Source organism: Apis cerana, linkage group LG5 (genome assembly GCF_029169275.1).
Source record: "Apis cerana isolate GH-2021 linkage group LG5, AcerK_1.0, whole genome shotgun sequence".
Classification (NCBI taxonomy): Eukaryota; Metazoa; Arthropoda; class Insecta; order Hymenoptera; family Apidae; genus Apis; species Apis cerana.
In genome coordinates, this window is record NC_083856.1 from 2,772,041 (window position 1) to 2,794,903 (window position 22,863).

General features: G+C 33.4%; 3 protein-coding genes across 5 annotated transcripts; all 3 read left to right on the forward strand.

The window, feature by feature from the left end:
* The first annotated feature begins 1,671 nt into the window (after window positions 1-1,671).
* Window positions 1,672-4,354, forward strand: LOC108001339 (ejaculatory bulb-specific protein 3). Of its 3 annotated transcripts, XM_062075814.1 has the most exons (4): window positions 1,672-2,121; window positions 2,220-2,362; window positions 2,728-2,931; window positions 3,480-4,354. In XM_062075814.1, exons 3-4 carry the CDS (start codon window positions 2,733-2,735, stop codon window positions 3,674-3,676), a joined length of 396 nt encoding a protein of 131 aa, XP_061931798.1. In that variant the 5' UTR covers window positions 1,672-2,121; window positions 2,220-2,362; window positions 2,728-2,732; the 3' UTR covers window positions 3,677-4,354. The 3 variants fall into 3 exon arrangements, with proteins under 3 accessions (XP_061931798.1, XP_016917774.1, XP_061931799.1); XM_017062285.3 differs by lacking the exon at window positions 1,672-2,121 and having other exon boundaries at window positions 2,203-2,362; XM_062075815.1 differs by lacking the exon at window positions 1,672-2,121 and having other exon boundaries at window positions 2,335-2,469.
* A 280-nt stretch (window positions 4,355-4,634) lies between these two features.
* Window positions 4,635-11,945, forward strand: LOC108001337 (protein sneaky). Its single transcript, XM_017062283.3, has 6 exons — window positions 4,635-5,443; window positions 6,879-7,094; window positions 7,493-7,794; window positions 7,934-8,121; window positions 8,819-9,345; window positions 9,619-11,945. Exons 1-6 carry the CDS (start codon window positions 5,162-5,164, stop codon window positions 10,264-10,266), a joined length of 2,163 nt encoding a protein of 720 aa, XP_016917772.1. The 5' UTR covers window positions 4,635-5,161; the 3' UTR covers window positions 10,267-11,945.
* LOC108001340 (ejaculatory bulb-specific protein 3) lies at window positions 10,117-13,129 on the forward strand. Its single transcript, XM_017062287.3, has 2 exons — window positions 10,117-11,831; window positions 12,647-13,129. Exons 1-2 carry the CDS (start codon window positions 11,639-11,641, stop codon window positions 12,838-12,840), a joined length of 387 nt encoding a protein of 128 aa, XP_016917776.1. The 5' UTR covers window positions 10,117-11,638; the 3' UTR covers window positions 12,841-13,129.
* The last annotated feature ends 9,734 nt before the right edge of the window (window positions 13,130-22,863 follow it).

Consider the following 22,863-nt stretch of genomic DNA (forward strand, 5'->3'; position numbering starts at 1 on the left):
CATCATTTTATATTCTTTAAGAAAAATAAAAAATACATTAATTATGGTGATCTATATGGATAAAAATGATGATTCATGAAATAAAAATCAATCAATTAAAAATTTTTTACTTATAATCGTTATTACCATTAATTATAATTATTATACTTGTTCATCCTCATGAAAATTTATATCATAATATATATTCTTCAAGAATATTTTTCATTAAAGACATTCTTTTCAATAATTATTTTTAAATGAATCACTGTTGATTCAAATCCAGAATTACAGAATACATTCCATGTTTTATAAATTTATTCTGATATTATTTCCTTCAAATTGTTTCAATATCACGTTACTTTTATTTAGTAACTAATAATTTTAATTTATTGTTTAATATAATATTTTTTTCATTTATTCCATGAAATTCTGACAATAAATTCCTCTCTCTGAGAGCGAATAAAATATTCTAATATTACTATCATATACAAGATCTCGTGTTTATCTGTTTATTCAATTTCTGACAGTGTTCGTTGAATGAAAGTTCTAGAAATAAATACATAAAGACATTTATGACAGAATTATTTAAATGATTGAATTAACATAGGATAAGATTATCGAATAGATAAAATAATTTTCATAGCAACGGAATTTAAAGTAAATAAATATTTATAGAAAAATAAAATATAATTTATCTTGTTTTTTTAGAAATGAAATCTGTTTTTCTAACTCTATGAACGAACAAAATAAAAAAGATTGGTTTATATAGTTTATTTTCAGTTTATTTGTTGAAGAGAAAAATAACTTCGACTCGCAATTAGATTAGCAAGTTTTTAAATACAAATTATTTTTATAACGCGTGTTTTTATGTGTTATGATATTTTTATATTAACAGTTTAATATTTTTATTAAATTCATAATATTTTGATTTTATATTTGATGTTTTCAAATTAATTTTTAATGTTTTATTCTAACAGAAAATTATTTTAAGATATTACATAACATTCATTATACATTATATATTGTACGAATATTCTAAGATATAACTAATAATTTTAATAACAAATTTTTTAAACAGTTATAATTAATTTAATTATTCACACTTAGTTTAAAATACAACATAAAAAATAAAGCTAAGGAAGCAATATACCTTTCAATTTAATGCGTAATCACATAAAATCATGGTTTTTATTTTCAAATCTAGTTTTAAGCATAATAAACAGATTAACTAGAAGTTGAAGAGCAAGTTTTTATGAATACTTTTTACTCGCGGTTATTATACCGTGAATAAAATATAAATAAAAAAAATATATCTAATAAAAATATCATAATGTGAATTAATATTAAAATTATAATTTTTTAAACATATTTAAATTTATCTAATTGAAATTGTGTTACATTAGATATTACGTAATTAATCATAATTTTCATAATATAATCTTACTCAGTGATATAAGAAAAAATATAAAATTTCTTACCTTTTTTTGTTCATTCTTGTTAAAGATTTAATTAAGTAAAAAACTGAACGCAATATCGAAATCAAATTAACATATTATTCGAATATTTTGTTTCTCAATGTGACGGAAGAAAATAGAAATAAAAGACTTTTAATGTTCTTCTTACGTTCTCTTACATTCTTTCGTTATGTTAAGTATACACTTTTAATTATTATGATCTTCCAACAATCGTCATAAAAAAAAATAGTAGAATATATAAGTTTAAAATTAAATATTAAATATGTTAAAAAAAGAATAAATTATTATAAATTATTAATACATTGCAAAAAACAAATAAATCTTAATATTCTTAATAAAATAAAATTCTCTTACATCTTATTATTTAAGAGAATTTTTTATAACTAATTAATTAATTAATATCTCACATTTAAATAAAAATAAAAAAAAGTAAAAAAATTCATACATTCATATTCTATTCCCATTTATTATTTGCCTTTTTATTTGTTCAAATTTTGGATATTAAGTTCAATAATAAAAAACAAAATATTATTATTTCACGTTATTTAATCTTTCATCTAATTATGTATCAATTTCCTATGAGAAAAAAAAGGAACACTGATATATTTTTCGCATGAATGGAAACTAGAAGTAAATACACAGCTACACTGTTACATTGATTAATCAAGTACGATAAAAATTCATTAAAATGCATAATAATAAAAAATCAAATATTTCCAGAAGTTCGAATAAAACGTAGGTAAAAGTACAGTATGAGTATTCCAGGTAGAGTTCGGTCGTCATTGTTCCCACCTTCGACCATTATGGACCTCTACGATTAATCCTACCACCAGTAAGCGGACATATATAAGTGCCATGAGCCAGAGGACTTTTACAATCGTACAACTAATAGCAGCTAACACGTCCAGGTGAGTGTTTCGCGCGTCTACAAAGTATGAATTACTTCATAAATTGTTTAATTGTCTTTGAATATCGATTAATTATATATCGATAAATATCGTATTATATATCAAATGTAAGGATTCATCATTTAATACTAGATTATCGTAACGAATCTAATTACGTTAATAAATTTATTTTAATCTTGTGTTAGATTTTTCAAGAATTAATTTTAAAATATAAATTTAGTTTAATCTCGAATTTATTATGCTTTTTTTTTATATTAAATTTTCAAATGGTGTTTCAGGAAAAAATAGTTTTTATTTTTTAATGTTTGGATGCCTTGATTTGGATTTATAAATGTATTTAATTGTAACTCTTAATTTCTTAATAGCAATCATGAAGGTCTCAATAGTTTGTTTGGTCCTTATGGCGGCCATTGTCCTTGTGGCTGCTCGTCCAGATGAATCTTCATATACATCTAAATTTGACAATATTAATGTGGATGAAATTCTGCATAGTGAACGTTTGTTGAACAATTACTTCAAGTGTTTGATGGATGAAGGAAGATGCACAGCAGAAGGAAATGAACTTAAACGTACGTATAATAAAATCTTATTTATTTTATAAGAAAGGACGAGAAACAAAAGAAAAAAAGGAAAAAATTGTATTTAACAAAATATGTATAAGAAGTTTGATAAATTTTGAGATTTCTTAGAAATTTATATTATTTTTTTTAACTTTTTTAATTTACAATTTTATTTAATTACTTTTATCGATATTACTTATTTGATTGATTCGAATTTTTTAATGTTTGTACGTTTCCTAATATAATATTTCAAATAATTATCGATTATTGCAAATAAATCATTTGGTATTAGCTTGACGATGTAATAACAAATAATATAACATACAATGATAAATTGAATAAAATTTAGAAAAAAGATACGAACGTGTCAATTTTTAAGTCATATATAGTGTAAAATTATACAGGATTAAGACACAACAGAGTTTTTTGTATAAGAACATAGTAGAGTATAATATAGCTTATTAATACGTGTTAATCTCACGTATATCACGTTTGATATTTCGTTTTGATATTACTTTTAATTTTATTTTTCTCTAATTAATAATTCCATCTTTCAGGAGTCTTGCCTGATGCTCTGGCCACCGATTGCAAAAAATGCTCTGAGAAGCAACGAGAGGTGATCAAGAAAGTGATCAAGTTCTTGGTCGAGAATAAGCCAGAATTGTGGGATTCCCTTGCCAACAAATACGACCCAGACAAGAAGTACAGAGTCAAATTCGAGGAAGAAGCGAAGAAGCTCGGCATTAATGTTTAATTCAATAAATTGAGAATCATCATTGAAGATTCATTTATAAAATTATTCGAAATCTTGATATATATGTAGACGATATAATAAGCAGTTGTAGTAAATATGAAAGAAGCGGAAAACAATCTCGACGTGACAATTAGTGTAAGTTTATAACAGGAATAAAATCGTCTTTTGTGAATTAATGAACTGTTTGTTTTTGAAAAAAAAAAAAAAAAAAATTCCAACGAGGGGATCAGTTGACCAGACGTGATAAAATTTTAAATTCGTTTTCCTGTTTTCAATTTCATGCACGAAAAAAAAAAGCATTATTTCGTACGATTTCGTATTCATCGTGCGATATATGGTCATCCATCGTATCATTTTAGAACCGGTAAGAAATATCGAACGACGACTGATTATATAATTTTGAAAGCGATCTTTGTAATTTTAATAATTCAATCTCGATATGAAGTTCTCTATAATTTTCCTCGTGTAATGTTTATTGACAGAAGAAGTCTCATTACAAAGTATTTACAAAGTAAGTTATCATAGCATTAAAATGCATAAGTAATTAAATTTTTTAGCCGTGATTTTTTTCAAATGATCGGATAATTTTTTATTAAAATATTTTTTATCGTATAATTAAATGATTGGAATTTTGATTTAGATACAGATGATATTTTGAATAAAATTAAGGTAATTATATTTTACAGTGGTATTAACTGATTATTGATGAAACCATAAAAAATATTCTTAAAAATAGTAATATGTTGTAATTTAAATGTAGAGAGAAATCTTCATTTTTTGTATCTCATTTTCAATATTCATATTTTTTTTTTTATCAATTTTATTTTCTACAAAAACTTTCCCTTATAAATCGTTAATCGTATTATGCAATACTATATTTGAATAGTATACACGAATATCGTGTATTTCCTTTTCAAAGTTTAAACTTTCTCCCGTAGCCAAAGCAAAGTTCAATATTTCATTATTCAGCGATAAATTTAATCTCCATAATTCTCAATTGCCATAATTAACCGCTATTGGAAATCAAAAATTTTTATCAAAATGGAAATTGAAAATAGAAGAAGAATAATAGAGGATCGTTAATTCGTTTGTCAAAAAAAAAAAAAGAAAAAACAGCAATTTATTTCTGAAATAAGATTATCCAATAGAAAATTTCTTCCCTCCTACACCACGCTAAAAGTTACGAAATACGAATTTTTTCTCCTCGATATTTGTCAAAAATACATATCGAAAATCCTATTGAAATCCTCGAAACAAGACATTTGACTTTAGAAACAGACATTTGACTCTGATAATTAACAAGAACTTTGGAGAAGGTGAAAGTAAAGTAAGGACTTGAAAATATATGTCAAGGATTTCTTCTCTAACCAATAAGACGACCATACGTCGTGTCGCACATAAGTTGCACAAATTGATTACGCAGAATATTGGAAGTTGAACTTTTCCACGCAAAATAAAAAAAACAAAAAAAAAAAAATACCAAGAATGGAGAATGTAACGATTATCGGTCTCCGAGTGGAGAAATTCAAGAAGGATTTTTTCAAGTATTACCAAGAGCATTTCCCAACATTGTTTGACATTACTTTCGACCCGATAGGCACACACAAGACGTCACGTGCCATAATCGGCTTCTTTCTTGGCTTTTTTATGGGTGTTCTTTTGTACGAACTCATTATCGTTGATTTACAATTCGACGCATATACCACCGTGTGTCTCGGTGGTATTCTAATTTTGATGCTATCGATTGGATGTGCTGTTTCGATTCAGGTGATTATTAACATGTTCAGTATTCAATGAAAAATAATTTGATCAATGTTCTAACATAAAACTAAAAGATATTAAAATATTTAATTTAAGAAGAGGGAAATTTTAATAAGGAATTAATTAAATTTTATTTTTATTTTCATTACAAACGCGTGAAAGCTCTAATGTGGAAATAAAATTTTTAATTTTTGTTATTGAATTTAAATATCAATTTAGATAATTATTAATTACAATTTATTTATATTTATTTACTAAAGTGAAATACTTATAAAAATGACTTATATAATAATTATTTCGTGCCTTAACTCTTTTCTTATTATTATTAGATGACAAAAAAAATACTTTATATGGGGAAAAAGATTAACGGAAAAGATAAATGGAGAAAGTGCATACAAGGTATTATAATATTCTTGAGACAACTTTAGAGGATTCGAAACAAACTAAAAATTTTTAAAAATATCAGATAAACGATTTAATTTTGCATTAAAAATTTTTTGTAATTAAAGATCGTTTCGTGTATTATGCGTTTAAACACTTTAAATTAAATTAATTAGAAAATTCTGAATGCAAAAATAACACATTTTTTTTGTTTTCCTAATAAATATTTTTTTTGTTAAACACATGATTAATTTATGTAAAGCAAAATAACATTAAAATTAAAATAGTGAATTCAATTTCATTTTCGAAATTAACAATCACAATTATTTTTCATAATTATTTTTCTCTTTTTCCTTTTTTTTTTTTGCATAAAAGATACAAACTTTTGTATCTTTGTATCATTTTGTATTTTTATAAAGAAAAATTCAAATTAGAAAATTAAATTAAATTATATTAAAAATATAATTAAATTTCAAAGAAATTTTCAAAATTTCACCCCTGTAATATTATAATTTTATATGTTAATCATGGATAAAGTTTTGTCGCGAAAATATTTATTTCTTATGCAATTGTGATTAATGTATATAGTTCTATGAAATTGATATTGTAAGTGTTGCAATAACGTGTTTTATAAGATATTCTAATGATTTGCTCGCTTATTTTATTATTAGCACGCATTAAAATGTGTTAAATACAATAACAAAGATTTAGCAATGTTGTTATATAATTTGCAATAATCATATTATTCGGTTGAGTCGATTACGATTAAATGTATCACATGTATTTTTAATATTTGATCGATGACTGATATTTATATAATATTTTTCCATCGACTATTTTATATATTATTCTCTGCATATAATTTTATGCATGATAAATAAAAAGAAATTTATAATAAACGAATGAAATAGAAATTAAAAATTTATTTCAATTCATTTTTAATGATTTTATTCGATCAAATTATAAATTTTATAAGAATATTTCGTTGAAAATATAATGCAATAGTATATATTTAAAATATATATATGTACATAAAAAGTATTATTTTTTATTATAATAGGTGAGGTGTATTTGCATTTTAACGATTCCAACATTTTTTGGCCGAGCTGGACGAAGTGTATTACGAGCATTGATTTTTGGATACGTAATTGCTGGACCATTGTTTAATTTATTGTTTAACACTAAGGAAGTAATAAGAACATTTGGATGCACGTCACAACTGACATACAATCTTACCAAGACAAGATTCGATTTAATGTTTAAACCATTTCAACAGGTATATTACGTATACTTATATAACATGTTTACTCACATTTATAATTATTCTAAATACTCTGATTTAACGATATAAATAATATACAATTTTTATGATTATTAGAGATAGTAAACAACAACAAATTAATAACTAAAAATAACATTTTTATTATTATATTTTACAATATACAATGTTAATTAATTTAATTAATTTTATAATACAAATATATTGATAAAATATAATACAAGATGTCGTATTACAAAGTTTGAATAACATTGAATGTCTTTATTTGATAATATCTTTATTTGATAATAATTAGTATATTTGATAAATAACACTTTATTAATATTAACAATGTCTAATCAGATCATATATTTTTGTAATGAAATTTATTAATTATTATTATCTTTGTTTAAAAGGCAATCCATGCTATGAAAGCGGATGCAAACGAGATAAAAGACACCCTCTCTTCGATCAGGGATTTGATGAGTCCAGTTGTCGAAGAAATAGAAGGGGAAGAAGAAATGATACGGTTAAAAGAGGAGAACGATTACCTAGACGAATTGCAAGGTGACACAAAAAGAAGCAAAGAAATGGAGGAAAAGCACGAGAAGAAAGTTGAAAGTGCCAAATCGGAAGGTGAGGTGTACGAAGCTAAGTATAAGAAGAAAATTGAAGCTCGATGCGAGGAGCAACTTAGCCGAGGTGCACAAAGATGTAGGTGTGTTTAAAAATTACTATAATTGTTATATTTGATTATTATACTTGAAAAATTCTCTTCTATTATTTCCAACTGTATATCTAAATTTATAAATATAGTTAATTAGAATTTACATTTGTATAAAATTTATATTTTTTAGGGACATGTTTGGCACCGCTTATGACAAATGTTACGAGAAAGTGTCTATATTTGTTGCTTGGCTCATATGTTGGCCAATGAAGCTGACTTTCGTTTGTAATCTGGTCCAAGCATTGGGTGGTTCTAGTATCTGTGATCCTGAGGGAAAAGTCGATAGTGGTATCGGCGAGGGATACGTCGCTTTAAAAAGTACGTATTTAAATCTTTTAACTATATCTCATAAAAATTAATCGAAAAATTGAATACATTAATTTTAATACGTTAATTTTTTTTTAACGTTTCAATATAATTAGATTATTTCGAAAATGAACAAAATTTAAAGAAAAATTTGAAACTTTTTTTTCATAGGATTAAAATTCCATCGAATAATATATGTTCAAAATTCGAAAATAACTAATGTGCAAAATAAATTGCTTTCCGGCTTTTAAAAATGTTCTGTCCATTTTTGAAAAAGATATCTCATTCATTGTTTTCTTCAAAAATTTTTCATCTTTTCTAAGACATTCCAATTCTTCGATCATTTCTCAGCATGTCTCTAAGATAGATTGTTAGATATTGGCGTTAAAAGAGATTTATAAAAACCATAATGAATAACGACAGTGTCTGACAGTGATTATAAATGGATATGAACCTCGGATCTAAATTCAACAATTAATCAATAGTTGTCAAAAAATTATGCACGCGGAATTAAATAAAAGATTGAGCCCAATTTGATCAAACAACGAATGATGAAGAAGAAAATTTTTATTTTTTTCTTTTTCTTTTTTTTGTTAAGAAAGATTTCTTTTCTTCCTTTACTCGTTGCGCGTGTCAATCGCACTTGAATCACAGCTTGTGAATCTCGATTTCCTATGTTAAAGTTCAACGGGACGATCATTCTTCAAAGGTGCCCGAGACGAATTCAGCAGGAGCCTGAAAGATGCGAAACTTCAATACAAAGTGAAAGTGCCACCGGTGATTTTGGATCTTCAAGATACCGAGGACGCTGCCAAAGCTGTGGTGCACGAGTTCTCCGTACGAAGGAAACTTTTCAAATCCGTGATGACCCTCATAAAGAGATGCTTGTCGTTTATATTCCTGAAGATCATTCTCGACGCTCTGAGTTACAATGACAAATATTTATCAGATATCGAATTCGACAACGTCTACGTGACGTCTTATTTCCGGAGAATAGACGCGAGGAGGAAAGTTCGTGGCAGTTTGACCTTGCTGCCGTTCAAGAAACTCGAAAAGAGGAAGTTCATCGATCCCTACCATCCGATACCGGCCAAAATCGAAGGATTTCACTTGATAGGTCAGCTGGTTAAACTTCTTCTTGAATTCATCATCGTGACCATTTTCGTAATCCTCGATTGGCTGTTCTACGAAGTGTTGGATATAATCAGAAGGCACGCTTACATGGAATATACCCAGGTAAAATACAGAAATTGAAATAAGAAACAATATCCACCGAATATTTCCATGATCTCAAGAAGTAATAGTCTTTGATCCATTATAAATCCGATTTATTACGAGGAGATGCTTTTATTGGTGAGTTAATCGAAGAGATCAAATTAAAGTTTCGAACGTGAAACTCGATGAATAAACTTGGTCCAACATTTTCGTGTATCTTGAAACAAATGTTTATCCTGTGCGAATTAGAAATAACGTAATTTCTCTAACGTGCCTTTTCCTCTTTCCTTTCAGAGAGGCCACCACGATCTGAACCTAGAGATCCGAGGTACTGGAGTGATCGCGTCGTTGATCAGAAGCGCGGTCCGCGGTTTCAACGTGAAGAAACGGGTGAAAACCGTAGTAACGAACAAGGCTTGCCTACCACAGCCCACCAAGCTTCCAGGCTACGTGATATTCAAGATATACGGCACCTTCTTCTTGGTCTTCCTTCTCATCTTCGGTTCCATCTACACGCAGAGGATGCGTCGCGGCATTTGCTCGTTCTTTTATCGAAGAAGGGAGAAGAGGCGGGTATTGTACCTGTACAACGAGACGCTACGGCGAAGGCTTATGCACGCCAAGTTCATGAAGGCCAAGGTGAGGAACATGGCCAGAACACGCCGTTTGGAGTACGAGATTGATTTCTGGTTGGCGCTCAGGCTCAAGTGGCCGAAACGTTTTGGATGGTTGAGATACTTCGAATGCGCAAGGGAGAGGTGTTTGATTTGCGAGGATCCGGAGCCCAGGAAAGGGCCGAGGTATCGGCCATGCCCCAATCCGAGTTGTCCATTCTTGTATTGCGAAGAATGTTGGAGGGACGTAGGGAGGATTTGCTACGCTTGCGCAGATTTCTCTGACACGGAGACGGAAGAATACGACACTCAACGCAGTGATTTCTAGATTTGCATATAATGGATTTGTTTGATTGATCATAAAAGTGGATACTAGTTGTTTTATAACACGATATTAATTGTTATTCACACTTGAAGTTATTCACATCTTCAAGGATATAGTATATGTGTATTGTTGAGTATATTAATTTAAGTTTCTTGAAAAAAATGATAGAGATAAAGCAAAGAAAGTTGGAGATGGAGTATATACGTCGATGCAGTGATTTTTTTTAATTGAACGTCAGATATACATTAAGTTGAGTACAATTCTGGAAGATGGAAAAGAAAAATGATTCTTGAGAATGAGAAATATGAAAAATGAAAAGATGCTACGATTCGATTTATACTTAAATAAATTTGAATACAAAGAAAATCTTATCGATAAATTTATATAAATCTCGATTATCAACAATACGTATTATATTAAAAATACATTTTTTTCTCTCAAGGCTCTAACGATACTAATCAAGAATCTATTCACTGGTTATTCTTAGATAAATTACATATCATTGGAAATAGCAAGGTCATCTCTACTATTGGTCATTCTACTCATAAATCTCGCAACATCGTAGCAACAAGAAATCTCAGATTCCATGAAAAAGAAACGAGAATTTAAAACGTACATTTTACCATATTGAATTTACGCTGCATCCTGGGATGGAATACAAAATGTCTCGAAGTAGAATCATTTCTGGTTTAACAATACAATGACTTTGTCGATTCCTGGCAGTTATGCGCCTCTTTATTAAATTTCCATGAAATCAACGTTGCATCAAGATAACGTTAGCTCAAGTATAACGAACGATTTACATCCATTTCACGTAATTGAAGGAAAGATTGCGATTATACGATGAATACACGAGGACACGAGATTTCACAAATTGGTTAAATTCTGTTCACATATGTACGATAAAAATAATGCATCTCCTCCTTGGAAGAAGGATACTGAATTTAATCATCGTTTCTATCCATATTCTATCACTCTCTCTATGTTTCATAATTTTTAATAATTTAATGCAACCATTATTATTTCGTCTGATATTACTATTTTAATATTATGACATTACAAAAATTTATAAAACATTCAAAAGTATAATAAATGGATTATTATAATCCGTTCCAAGTTCAAGTCAAATCCTATATTTACGTAAATGAATCGGTTGATTCATCAAAACTCGGCGTTCAAGAGGAAATGATCCTTTCGTGCGCATTTTTCCTAACGAATTACGCGGCAGATACAATTTCCTTTGAATGGTATGATAAGTAATTCGTGCAACTAACGAGCCGTGCAACGAAATATACGTATATATAAGATCTCCACGCTAACGAGCTCAACGTTCAGTAATCGAAAAAGTCAACAACGGTGAATCTCTCTCCCCAAGATGAAGACTATACTGATGGCTCTCGTGGCTGTTTGCTTCCTGCTCGGTGAAGTATTCTCAGAAGACAAATACACGACGAAGTACGACAACGTCGACATCGATGTTGTCCTCAACACCGAGAGACTTTTGAACGGGTACGTGAACTGTTTGCTGGAGCAAGGCCCGTGCACCCCCGACGCTGCTGAACTTAAGAGTAAGCAAGAAATTTTACTTAACTCGTATCGTTAATTTAACCAAATTATTATATCGTTATTATTTTTTAACAGACATTAAGCGATACAAAAATGAAAATAGTATATAAAACAAAGTGTGGCGCTAATAACATCTCTAACAGATATTTCGTTATACGTCTTTTATTCTTTCCCCCTCGAATATTTTGACAACCGTGTATAATAATATTAATTACGATCGTAATTTTGTTAAAACCGCAAAACACCAAAAGAGGGAGAAAAGGAGTAAAGATGGGGGTTCGCCGTATCGAGAAAAGAGAAAAACCGCAGCAGTGTCGTTTCAGAGCATCATCGCGAAAGTCGTTACCTACGCTCGGATGTAATGTTGAACGAGTCAATTACGATATACTCGTATGCATATTCTACTGATGTTCAGAACAGCCGTCGTTTCACGGTCGACCGCAATTTTATGAGCGTAGTTACTATTCCCGAGAAGCAAGGCCGCCACATTAAATCGGTGTTCTTTCCTAGCCGGAAAAAATGATCCTCGCGTGTTACAATTATTCGTGGATAGAATTTATAGCTCCCTTCATTCTTTGCCACGAAGATTTTTGATTGGAAGGAAGCGATCGACTTGAAAAAGGGATCGACGATACGTTCGATCGATTTTCATATTGTTTTCTTTTTTATTGTTTTCACATTTCCACAAAATTTTCCTCATTTTGCACTGATTTGTGTCCATTGTGGAACGGAAAAAGTAAAAAATATCAATTTATCAAACAAGTTTATTTATCGAATTATCTTATTAACGTGTATATTATTCTGATTAAAATTACAGAAAATTTGCCCGATGCTTTGGAGAACGAGTGTTCACCTTGCAGTGAAAAACAGAAAGAAATTGCCGACAAAGTTGTGCAATTCTTGATCGATAATAAACCAGAAATATGGGTTGTTCTCGAAGCAAAATATGATCCAACAGGAGCCTACAGGCAACATTATCTTCAGAATCGAGTTAAAGAAGAATCTGATTAAATTGACCTCGTAATTCAATGGTATTTTCTCTTAATTTTTACTAATAATTAGATTGTTGCGTACGAAATAATCAATTTTATCTAAGTAAGTCCATTCCAAAAATGATTAAATTTAAAGTTTATAGCTAGCTGAATACAATCTTCGATATAATTTTACTAATATATTTTGTAATATAACTATATTCCAATATCGAATTCGAATAACTGTATAAGGAATTGATAAATATGTAAAAAATTATTGATAACATTAAAAGGATTTTCCAAGGAAAAGATTGCATGAAAGGAACAAACAGTCTTTTATTGACAAATATTATTTTATTCAAGAAATCACTAATTAAGGTAACTTTAAAAAGTCTTTCAAAACAAATTTTAGAGAGACTTTCGCAGATTTATTAGTCACAGTTAAGCGAAAAACTGTTCGCTCGCGATCCAAAATTTCGAATTCACTAATTTGCATACGATTAGCAAATACAATGTGTTACAAGTCAGAAACAGCAATTAATTCGAGACCGATTAAACAAAGTGATTAATGAATCCCCAACTAATTTATCAACTTGGAATAGGAAGACAGGATCCAATTCCAGTTAAAAATGGAATCAACTATAATAATAATAATGAGTTGGAGAAATGAGTTCGAAAGAAGGAAACGAATGCATGAATTTTTCATTCCTTGAAATTCATCATATGATCTTTGACACGACGAATAACATTTCTTTTTGGCATGAAAGAAACAACCAAGTTGTAACTTGATTGCGATCCTTGACAAGAGATTTTATCCAAGAAATTGCAATTGCATTGTGTTCCTTATCACACAGTTATGTACACAGCTTTGTATTACTCAAATTGATTAATAATAGGTAGAGCATGACCAAGCTATAATTTGCGATCAATCGCACGCCTGTTACGATAATGAAAACGATCGATTCAATTGCCTACGTGATTTTTCCTGTCTCGTTACTTTATCGATCACTGGACCGTGAAAAGAAGAAAAATCTATCTTTGTTGAAGTTGAGCCTTTATGTAACTTCCATCCTCGATTTCTACGCTGGATGGAAAATTTTTAAAAATCGTTCTCGCGAGAAAGATTATTTTCAGACTTTTTTTTTGAAAGATGAAAGAAATCAAGAAATATTTGAGATAAATTTCATTGTTTCGTATATCAAATAGCGTAAAGAAATAGCGTTCTTATTTACTTGAAAAAATTTATATATTATATAAAATTATGTACAACGTACTTTACTATGTTATGACAACGACACATTTCTAGATTTTACTTTTTGTAGGTTCGATTTTCTCGAGAACTCGTCGCAAAAGGGAGGCTATTAAAATTTTACGTAATTCTTTTAATTAGGAGAAAAAAAGAAAGAAAAATTATCTTATCCAATTCTCCTTTCTCCCTCTTCTCTCTCTCTCTCTCCCGTATCGAATACGTAATCCGTAACAGCTTCCTGCTGCTACCGTTTACCCTATCACTGGCCGCGCGTCTTTCGAACCAAAAGAAAAGGCGAAAAGAAAAGGAGAACATTGTAGTATAATCTCGTGCTACATTTTGTGGTTTAAAGTTACCGAAAATATCCCGTATCCGGACATTCAAGGAGGCTGTAAAGCCTCCGTAACCACGTGGGTGGTCAAATCCCTAGGACTCACAATCCTTTGCTGCTTTCTTAGAAGTCCAAGATTTCCAAACGGGACAAAGGGAAAAGAAAACGAGAATAATAATAAGAGAAAAGAAAAAGAAAAGAAAGGGGAAAAAGAAAGAAAGAAAGAAAAAAAAAGGAAAAGGAAAAAACGGAGAAGAGGAAGACAAAAAGGGACAAGTGTGTAACGGACGCGTGACTAGAAACAAAGAAGTTAAAAAAAAAAAAAAAAAAAGGAAGAAGAAAAAAGAGAGAGAGGGTACATACTGGAAATTGCGTTCACGACACACAGTCGATGGATCGCGTGTAGGTAAAAGTTAATGGCCTCGCGGTGGCTGTTGTCGAATAGACAAGAGAGCGCGTTTTCAGTGAAAGCGGCGACTTTTATGAACTCTTCGGGACACTTTATTGCCGGCTCCAGCTTTTTTAGATGCATGATACCTGAATTCCACATAGATAGACCCGTCATCCGTGAAACGTCTTTGAGGTAATAAAAAGGATTATGGGCTCCTTTGGAAAGCTGGCTTGGGAACCATCGTGAAACTATTAGGCCGATATAAATCATGTTTCGTGAACGTGTCTAATCCGTGAGTACGAGAGGGTTGAATTTCGTTGAAGAAAAAAGGGGGAAGTCGAACTGTTCACCATTAGGCCGATGGTGAACCGAATATTTCTTCTCGTAGATTTTAAACTTTTTAAACTTGGGAGGTGACGAAGATTAATGATCCGGAATTTAATAATTGGAATTGCTTTTGTACAGTGAGTAGATGAATTTGACTTTTGCGTCGATGATCGATCTCGATAAAAAAATCGTTTTATAATTATAATTATAGAAAGTAAGTAGAGTGAAAAGGTTTGAAATAGAAAATGTTTAATAAATTTAAAGAAAATAAATTACTTTCGAAAAATTGAAAATTGAGTTGTATGAAAGATTGTACAAGCAGAAACTCGTCAAAAAGAGATGTCTGTTGTCGAGAAATAGAAATAGAAAAGTTTCGGTCTAAAGGTCGTAAAAAGAAAAAAATGATTTTCGTCAGAGTTTCGAGAAGAGAATCATATATCATCGGAAGAATTGGAACAACAATTAATATTTCGGGATATGACATGTTAACAAAAATTTGAACCAAGATATATAGAAGAGGATATCTTTAATATAAATTCGTATCATTCGTCGAGAAAAATATTAATATATTAATATATCGCGGAAGAATGAAACAATCTTTTATTGAATTGGTATTGATTGATCTGAATTAAAATAACAACGTATAATTATAATATTCACATACACAAATATATCTTGATTAAACTTTAATCGATTGTATATAGGTGTGAAGGGATTCGATTCCAAAGATAAAAAGAAACACGATTAAAAATTTGAGCTGGATACGTCCCGCCCTATTTAATAACCGACCTAATAAATAAACCTTAAACCGATGCATCAATTTTTATCTTGGGATCTTTTATTGAATCGGATTCTTCGAAAATGCATTAACATTCGAATGTGGGAAAAAATGTTGATCTTGATAAAAAACGATTTCATAAAAATCGTCGAGGTGTTTCTTAATCTGGATAATTATCCTCCGTCCCTTATCTCGTTCCACGTATATTATATTTCGCGTATACATGTGTACGTCCAATCTTATTTTCCGCCACTCTTTGCCCGTGTCTTCCGATATAAATCGTACTGGACGCTGTCACCGTATTCGATAGGCAAAAGGCCGATGAACAAGCATCGTTACTCCGCTAAAGTAGCTTTTGACTGTCATTATCTCCTCTCAAGAGTCAATCTGACGCGGTATTATAACCCAAGACGGGCCTGTGAGAAAGCGCACACGTGTCGGGTTGAAGACAGGTAGCCAGTTTCCCACACGTGGTTTTGATCGTCGTCCATAATTAATGCACGTGACACGGTACAACCGGATATACAAAATCATTCGGTTTATCTACCCGGGAATTGTAAAATATCACGTCACTCTTCTACAACCATTTACGCTTGTGTATCTGTGTGTATCTGTTGCGTTAAGGCTTGAATTTTAACTCGACGGTAAATCAATTTTGTAATGGCTTTTTAAAAATATTCGTCGAATTAACAGTAATTTTATTAAATTTGCTTATCGCGAACAGGGGAGCCGAGTGTTCAGTTTTGAATTTATCGTGATAGCTTGTTCGAATTTATCCGGCTTCCTCGTTTATTTCGTTGTAAATTTTGAGAAATGGAATAGACTCGAGTTTCTGTTATACAAATTTTTTCTATACGAAAATTAAAATTAATTTTATAACGAGAGCTTCGTTAACATCGTATTGAATTTAAATATTGTTCTTCTGTGAGTAAAAAAAGAGATATACGAATTATCCAAAATTCAATTTCAAAAGGGTACAAATTTTCACGGAGATCTTTTATTATTTATATCATTTATCGTTGTGAAATCAGATCGTGTATTCACGAATATGTCCAAAGCTATCGTATGAACTTAATGCCACAGGTCGTTCGCTATCTATTACAGATTCCATTCCGGGGTGATCAGCAACGTGACAAACGTTGTCGAAACAGGCGACGCGAGGAAATCCGGCCGGGTCGAATTCGAAAACGGGTCGGCAACACGCGAACTCCATAAACCAGTACAAGCTTTACTATCCCAGCCTCGGACATACCATTTTCTTTTCGCGCATTTGATCAAACCACGATCGAGATTAATCAATGGAAAATTAATCTAATCGATCCTTTTTCCCCCATAATCATTATTCAAATTCCAATCTAATTAAAAAGTCATAAAGTTCCTTTTCTCTTACAATTCGCAAAGTCAAAAACTTGCTCGAATTTTGAAGAATTAATTTAAACTTCTTGAACCCTTTTCTACTCTGAATAGGAAATATTCCTTATTTATTTCTTGCACAGAGACACGCTTCTTCTCTCGATCAATCTTTATTTCGATGTGCATTCGATGTTTACAAAATTATGAATCGTTACATATCTCTATGCAATGACACGTGCAGGTCCAGTTTTACGCGTTCGGTCTCGCGAACTGTCGCGCGTATGCACGGGTTTCTCGCGGTGGAACAGGCAAAAGGGTATCGTGGTTATTAAGGAAACAGACGAAGGAACGAAACGAAGGAACAGACGCGTTGGGTGGTCCCGCCCCGCTGTTTATGGGGCACTGCATCTGCTGGCCCCGTATAACCCTCCAACGTCGACCTGTGTGGTCCCACCTTACGTCCGACTTTACATTCGATTCACTACTTGCTAATGGTAGTTGCATTAGCATTAGGTGGCCGGCTCTGTCTCGGTATTATGAGCCGTACAGCATCCGCTGTTACGCGTTTTCAACCGCGATTATCGATCCTCGTTCATTTCCCTTATTCGATTCGTTTGCTAATTGGAGGCGGGCAGGATGAGACGATCTTGGAGGAGATTGAGAAACGTTCAGGTTATTTATCCAGGGCAGGTTGGAATTATTTCTCTTAACGCGTTTATCAGACTTGAGTTTTTTGTACCCTCGTTCAATTAGCTTCGATTCGAATCGCTTCTATTTAAATAAGTTGAAACTTTATCGGTACGAATCTGTCATCAGTTTTGATTTGATAGTGTTCTGTCGAAGGTTTCAAGTCGAAGCTCTTGGAACTTTTCTTTGAATTGATACGTTTTAATTACGTACTGAGAGGTGAAAATGAATTAAAAGATAAGAAAGATTGGTTTGGGATGATGGAAAGATTTTTTTTATGGAAAATATGGATATATCACGGAGTAAAAATAAAGGTTATCGAAACGCGTGAGTACAATAATATATCATTTTTAATGTACAACGATAAATTTTATTGCTTCGAGTCAAGTTACTTTAAAAAGCTTGATTTCGAGAAGATATATTTGACTGATTCCAAGTCAAGATATTGAATTGCAGCCGTTTCAAATAGCTTGGCTATTAAATCCAAACGACTCTTTTCGGTCTTATGAATCATCCTTTGAATCGAGATGAAAGTAACAGATAACGAAGAACGTAGAAACAGATCTTTGTAAATGATTGCGTAAACAATTGAAATAATTAGATCTAAAAAGGAAAAATTAACATCGATCGCGCCCCATCCAAAATTCCTGCGAAAAAGAAAAGAGAGAGAGAAAAAAGGAAAATAAAGGATATCGCCTACGATATACCAGTTCTTGAAGCGGTTCAGATGCACGTGATCGCCGCCTGCAGGGTGAAAAATACTTGTGCGCCCGAGCATGCCACGTACTCGATCGGTCTGCTCCGAGAAGGCATCGATCTCGCCATTGATCGATCGATCCGGAGGTCTTGGATAAGATGCTGTCGTCGTCCTGGTCTCGACCTGCTCGTCGTCCAGCACGGGGTGGACCACACGCGTTGTGTCGCCTCTCTGACCTCCCCTCTCTATCACTCCTTCGTATCCCTCTCCCCCTTCGATCCTTCCACTCCCTCTCCTTTCTCTCCTTTCTCTCTGGCTGGTTTTCAGCCCTCTCTGGCTGGTTCCCCGAGAAGGCCCACTCTCACTTCGATTCCTCCTCCTCGACTCTCTCGTTGCTCTCTTTCCTCCCTTTCGCTACCACGACCTATCGCCCGATCTTTTTCTTTTTTTTTTTTCCAGTTTCGTGCACGCGTGTCCAAGAAGGAAAGGTGAAAAGTAAGAGGGGTGAAAGAAAGGGGGAAGAGCGAATAAAATACTGGATATTATTGTTGGCCGTGTCGTATCTTTTTTTCTTGTTTTTCGACCTATGCAACTTTGTTCCTCTCCGAGTTACACGAGTTTCGACTTTGCCGGTTCTCCTCCTCCTTCTCTCCCTCCCCCTGGTTTTGTTTCCACTTCTTCTCTTTGTTGTTCTCGTTGTCGAGGAGGCGCGTAAAAATGCCCCCTTCCTACGAATCTCGCTGGGGATGTTATTTATACGAATCCGTGTCTTTTTCTGCCCGTTCTTCCCGTCCATCTTCTTATTATGATCTCTCGAAGGAATCTCGATCTCGAGAGTCCGTGGAGAGTTGCGCGAGATCGAGCTCGGAAGTAGCAATCCTTTGACGCATTCCTCCGCGTGCCTCTTTTCGAGGGTGCTAATTGATTCTGCAAACTATTCACTCGAGCATCCGACCCCTTTTGGACTTTGGATCCGTGTGAATTTTCGATGGAATTGTTATTTTTCACAATGTGTCGGATTCATCGGTATAGAATTACGATTGATTTGTTCTCAATAATGAAAATCACGGGAACGATTATCATTTAAAATTATATCAAACTATTAAAAAAAAGAATCCCTAAAACGTCCCCTTCCTCCTATTTTAATCGATCTTAATTCCCCCGTGAAGCACTAAATCTACCCTCAAACGGGTCGCCTTCGATAAACCGAGGAATCAGCCTCGAAACACCGATCATTATTTCTCTCCCCCTTTCTCGCTCCCTGACTCCGTTCAGCCCCTCCCTCGGATATTCCGCTTACTATTTATTACAGCGTAACAATATCTTTCATTACCTTTACCTATAATAACACCCATTCATCGCGTCCGAGCCGATCTCCTTTCCCTTCGAACCGTTTCCCGTTTCCCGAGAGTGGAATCCTCGGCCGCGATCGAATATCATACCCGTACACATAGAGAAATACGGAGGCAAGTGAAGGTGGGGGCGGGGCGGGAGGGGAGGGAGGGAGGACAGGAGACAACAACGGTTGCTCCTGGGCGAAGGAGGGCAGAGCAGCGGCAACGAGGAGGACGAGGATTCCCCTCGCAGGCGAAAGGCCTGAGAGGGAGGGGGAGAGAGAGAGGGCCACCCACGTCGAGGGCGCAAAGGCGATATTTAGCGGAAGGCAAATCTCTCCGGGGCCACCCACGTCGCCTCCTTCGTTCGTCGTCGGGGCTACCTTATTTCAGGGTGCAACCAAGAAAGGTTGTGTGTTGCTCGCTCTCCACTCACGGTGCGTGAGCCACTACCGAGCGGCGGATACCCCAGGGACGAATGATCCACCGACAGTGCCCCCGATTCCTCTTCTTTCTCATCAGTTCTTGCTCTGCCTCTCTCTCCCCCCGCCTCTTTCTTCGAGTTCGCTAATGGGACGAGCGAGGGAATTCGTTTAATGATCGACCGGCTGACAAATTTGCGATGAAGCGGGCTAATCTAAAGGGCATCCGCAAGATGTATCGCGCCTGGTCAACCTTCGACGTTCGACGATATTCGTTTCTCGGAAATCTGGACGAACGAATCTCTCAGCGATTCAAGTTTTTGAACTATATATATATTTATGAATTCTTCCATTGAAACTTCCCTATAAAAACTTCTTTTGTAGTAAAATTGAAGTTGTGTGAATTTACAAATGAAGAGGGAGATTGAATGTCTGTGAATAAGTAAGATAATTTTGAGTTTACGAGAAACCATAAATTGGTAAATAGTTTTTATTTATGTATTTTAACGATTTTAAATGACGAAATTCAGGATTTTTTCACCTTCGTAAATAAAAAAAGTCATTTAGACAAATACCAGAGCGTTGATAAGAAGATAAGGAATAAGGATAATGGATAAGATAATTAATAGAGTAAGAGTAGGATAGTGTTGTTACATATATTACTGTACATTAAGCGCTGATGCATCGTTACGCGCTTGCAAAAAGGAAGTGCATTATTAGAGGAAGAATAAATCCCGCTGCACCATTTATCTTTTTCCACTGCGCATTCTTTTTTATCCGTGCCAAGCAGGAGACAGAACTCGTCTTAATTGCTAATTGCGTGATTCCCTCCATCCATCGAGCTCGTAACTCTAAATCATCGGTAACAAAATCAGTCACAGTAAAATCAGCGCGGCACGAACCACATTATCCTAACCCAATCATTGCTCGGAATAATATATCAATCGATTAATTTGCTTGATTTATTTCACGCGAGAAAGTAGATTAAAAATTTATCCTCATACATCTTTTCGAATTTTTATTTTTTTAAAATTAATTCGACATTCTTTTGCATTTCTTTATGGAGACACATCTTTCATCGACTCAACCCTTCAAATATCGGTCTTCGAAAGCAACAGGAAGTACGATCGAGTTTGAATGGCCAATGATCGGATAATTCAAGAAATGGGACAGGACACGATCTAACCAGAAACGCTTTCATAAAATTCTCCTGGGATTTTATAAGGGGGGGTTTACGGTTGATCCCCCATGAGACGATCCTCCAGAAATGTTTACTCGCCACGAGAGTAAAAAAAAAACACCTCGACGAGATGGACGAATCCCGTCCTCTCTCTCTCTCTCTTTCTTCCCTTCTCGTGCGCGTTTTTCGAGTCGAGGGGAACAGGATCGAAAGGAAGTATGTGATTTACGACAATTTGCGAAAAGTCGAGATGCACAGGTTCTAGAAATGGAATGGGTTAATTATCGTGCACCACGACGCACGTGTAATTGAATGAAATTGGCCCGGAAAATCATTTAATAATCTTTAATGAGCTCGACCGGCTGTCTGGCTCCACTGGAACACGGAACGGGGTATCATTCGGATCTGCAATAAATTCTGCGTTCATTCGCTCTTGTAAGTGCATGTTAAATGATTGAGGAGTATGATAGAAAGACGAGAGAGAGAGAGAGATGTATGTTTGATTATAAGGTAGTGGAAAGTGGACGTGTTTGTGAATTGATGCGTTTCTAATAATTCGAAGAGGGAGAGGGGAGAGAGGGAGGGATAAAGCAATGTTCAAATATATCGGGAAATATGTAATTAGATGGGAAGATAAATGGGGACGCGCATTGGCGTGTTATTAATGGAAAACGGTTGGAAAAGAAATATTTTCTGGGCTATTTTCTTGGATAGAAAAAAAACTTAAAACGACGCCTCATTTCACCGAAGATAAATTTTAATGGATGTTATTCCTGACACAAATACACAAGTTTACAGCAATTTTGATCCATTTATTATACCATTCTTACGTCTCGTTTTATTGATAAATTGATATTTATGAAACGATAATATCCATCATCCATATATATATATATGTGTATATAGAAATTAATTAGAACGTTTATTATTATAAATTTATCACTCACTCAGACGCTGAAGCTAATCGTCAAAGTAAAATCATCATCTTCCAGCGTCGTCGTTCTTCTCTTTCATCGAACGCGCGTTATTTAAAAAGAAACGAAGAAATGGAAACTTCATTTTCCGCACGACATCCGGTGCCGAGAAAAACCGATCTCTTCTTGCGTTCGGCCCGAGGGCAACCACGTGGGCCCGCTTAATACCGTCGAAAACGAGCGAAGGTAGGGAAGAAGATAGGCAAGATCGCCGTGATTACGCGCGGCAAGCGGAATAACACGTCTTTGCACTCGTCTACAGCGAGCGAGGTAAATTAATAATTGGAGCATTTAGTGGAGATACTCAACGACATGACGTACATTCGAAATTACAATGCAG

Excerpts from the sequence above, each read along its gene's own strand:
- LOC108001339 (XM_062075814.1), top strand. The coding sequence starts at position 2,733 with ATGAAGGTCTCAATAGTTTGTTTGGTCCTTATGGCGGCCATTGTCCTT. Across the intron at positions 2,932-3,479 it reads AGAAGGAAATGAACTTAAAC|GAGTCTTGCCTGATGCTCTG; the intron begins GTACGTATAATA and ends TCCATCTTTCAG.
- LOC108001337 (XM_017062283.3), top strand. The coding sequence starts at position 5,162 with ATGGAGAATGTAACGATTATCGGTCTCCGAGTGGAGAAATTCAAGAAG. Across the intron at positions 7,095-7,492 it reads TGTTTAAACCATTTCAACAG|GCAATCCATGCTATGAAAGC; the intron begins GTATATTACGTA and ends TTTGTTTAAAAG. Across the intron at positions 9,346-9,618 it reads CTTACATGGAATATACCCAG|AGAGGCCACCACGATCTGAA; the intron begins GTAAAATACAGA and ends CTTTCCTTTCAG.
- LOC108001340 (XM_017062287.3), top strand. The coding sequence starts at position 11,639 with ATGAAGACTATACTGATGGCTCTCGTGGCTGTTTGCTTCCTGCTCGGT. Across the intron at positions 11,832-12,646 it reads CGACGCTGCTGAACTTAAGA|AAAATTTGCCCGATGCTTTG; the intron begins GTAAGCAAGAAA and ends TTAAAATTACAG.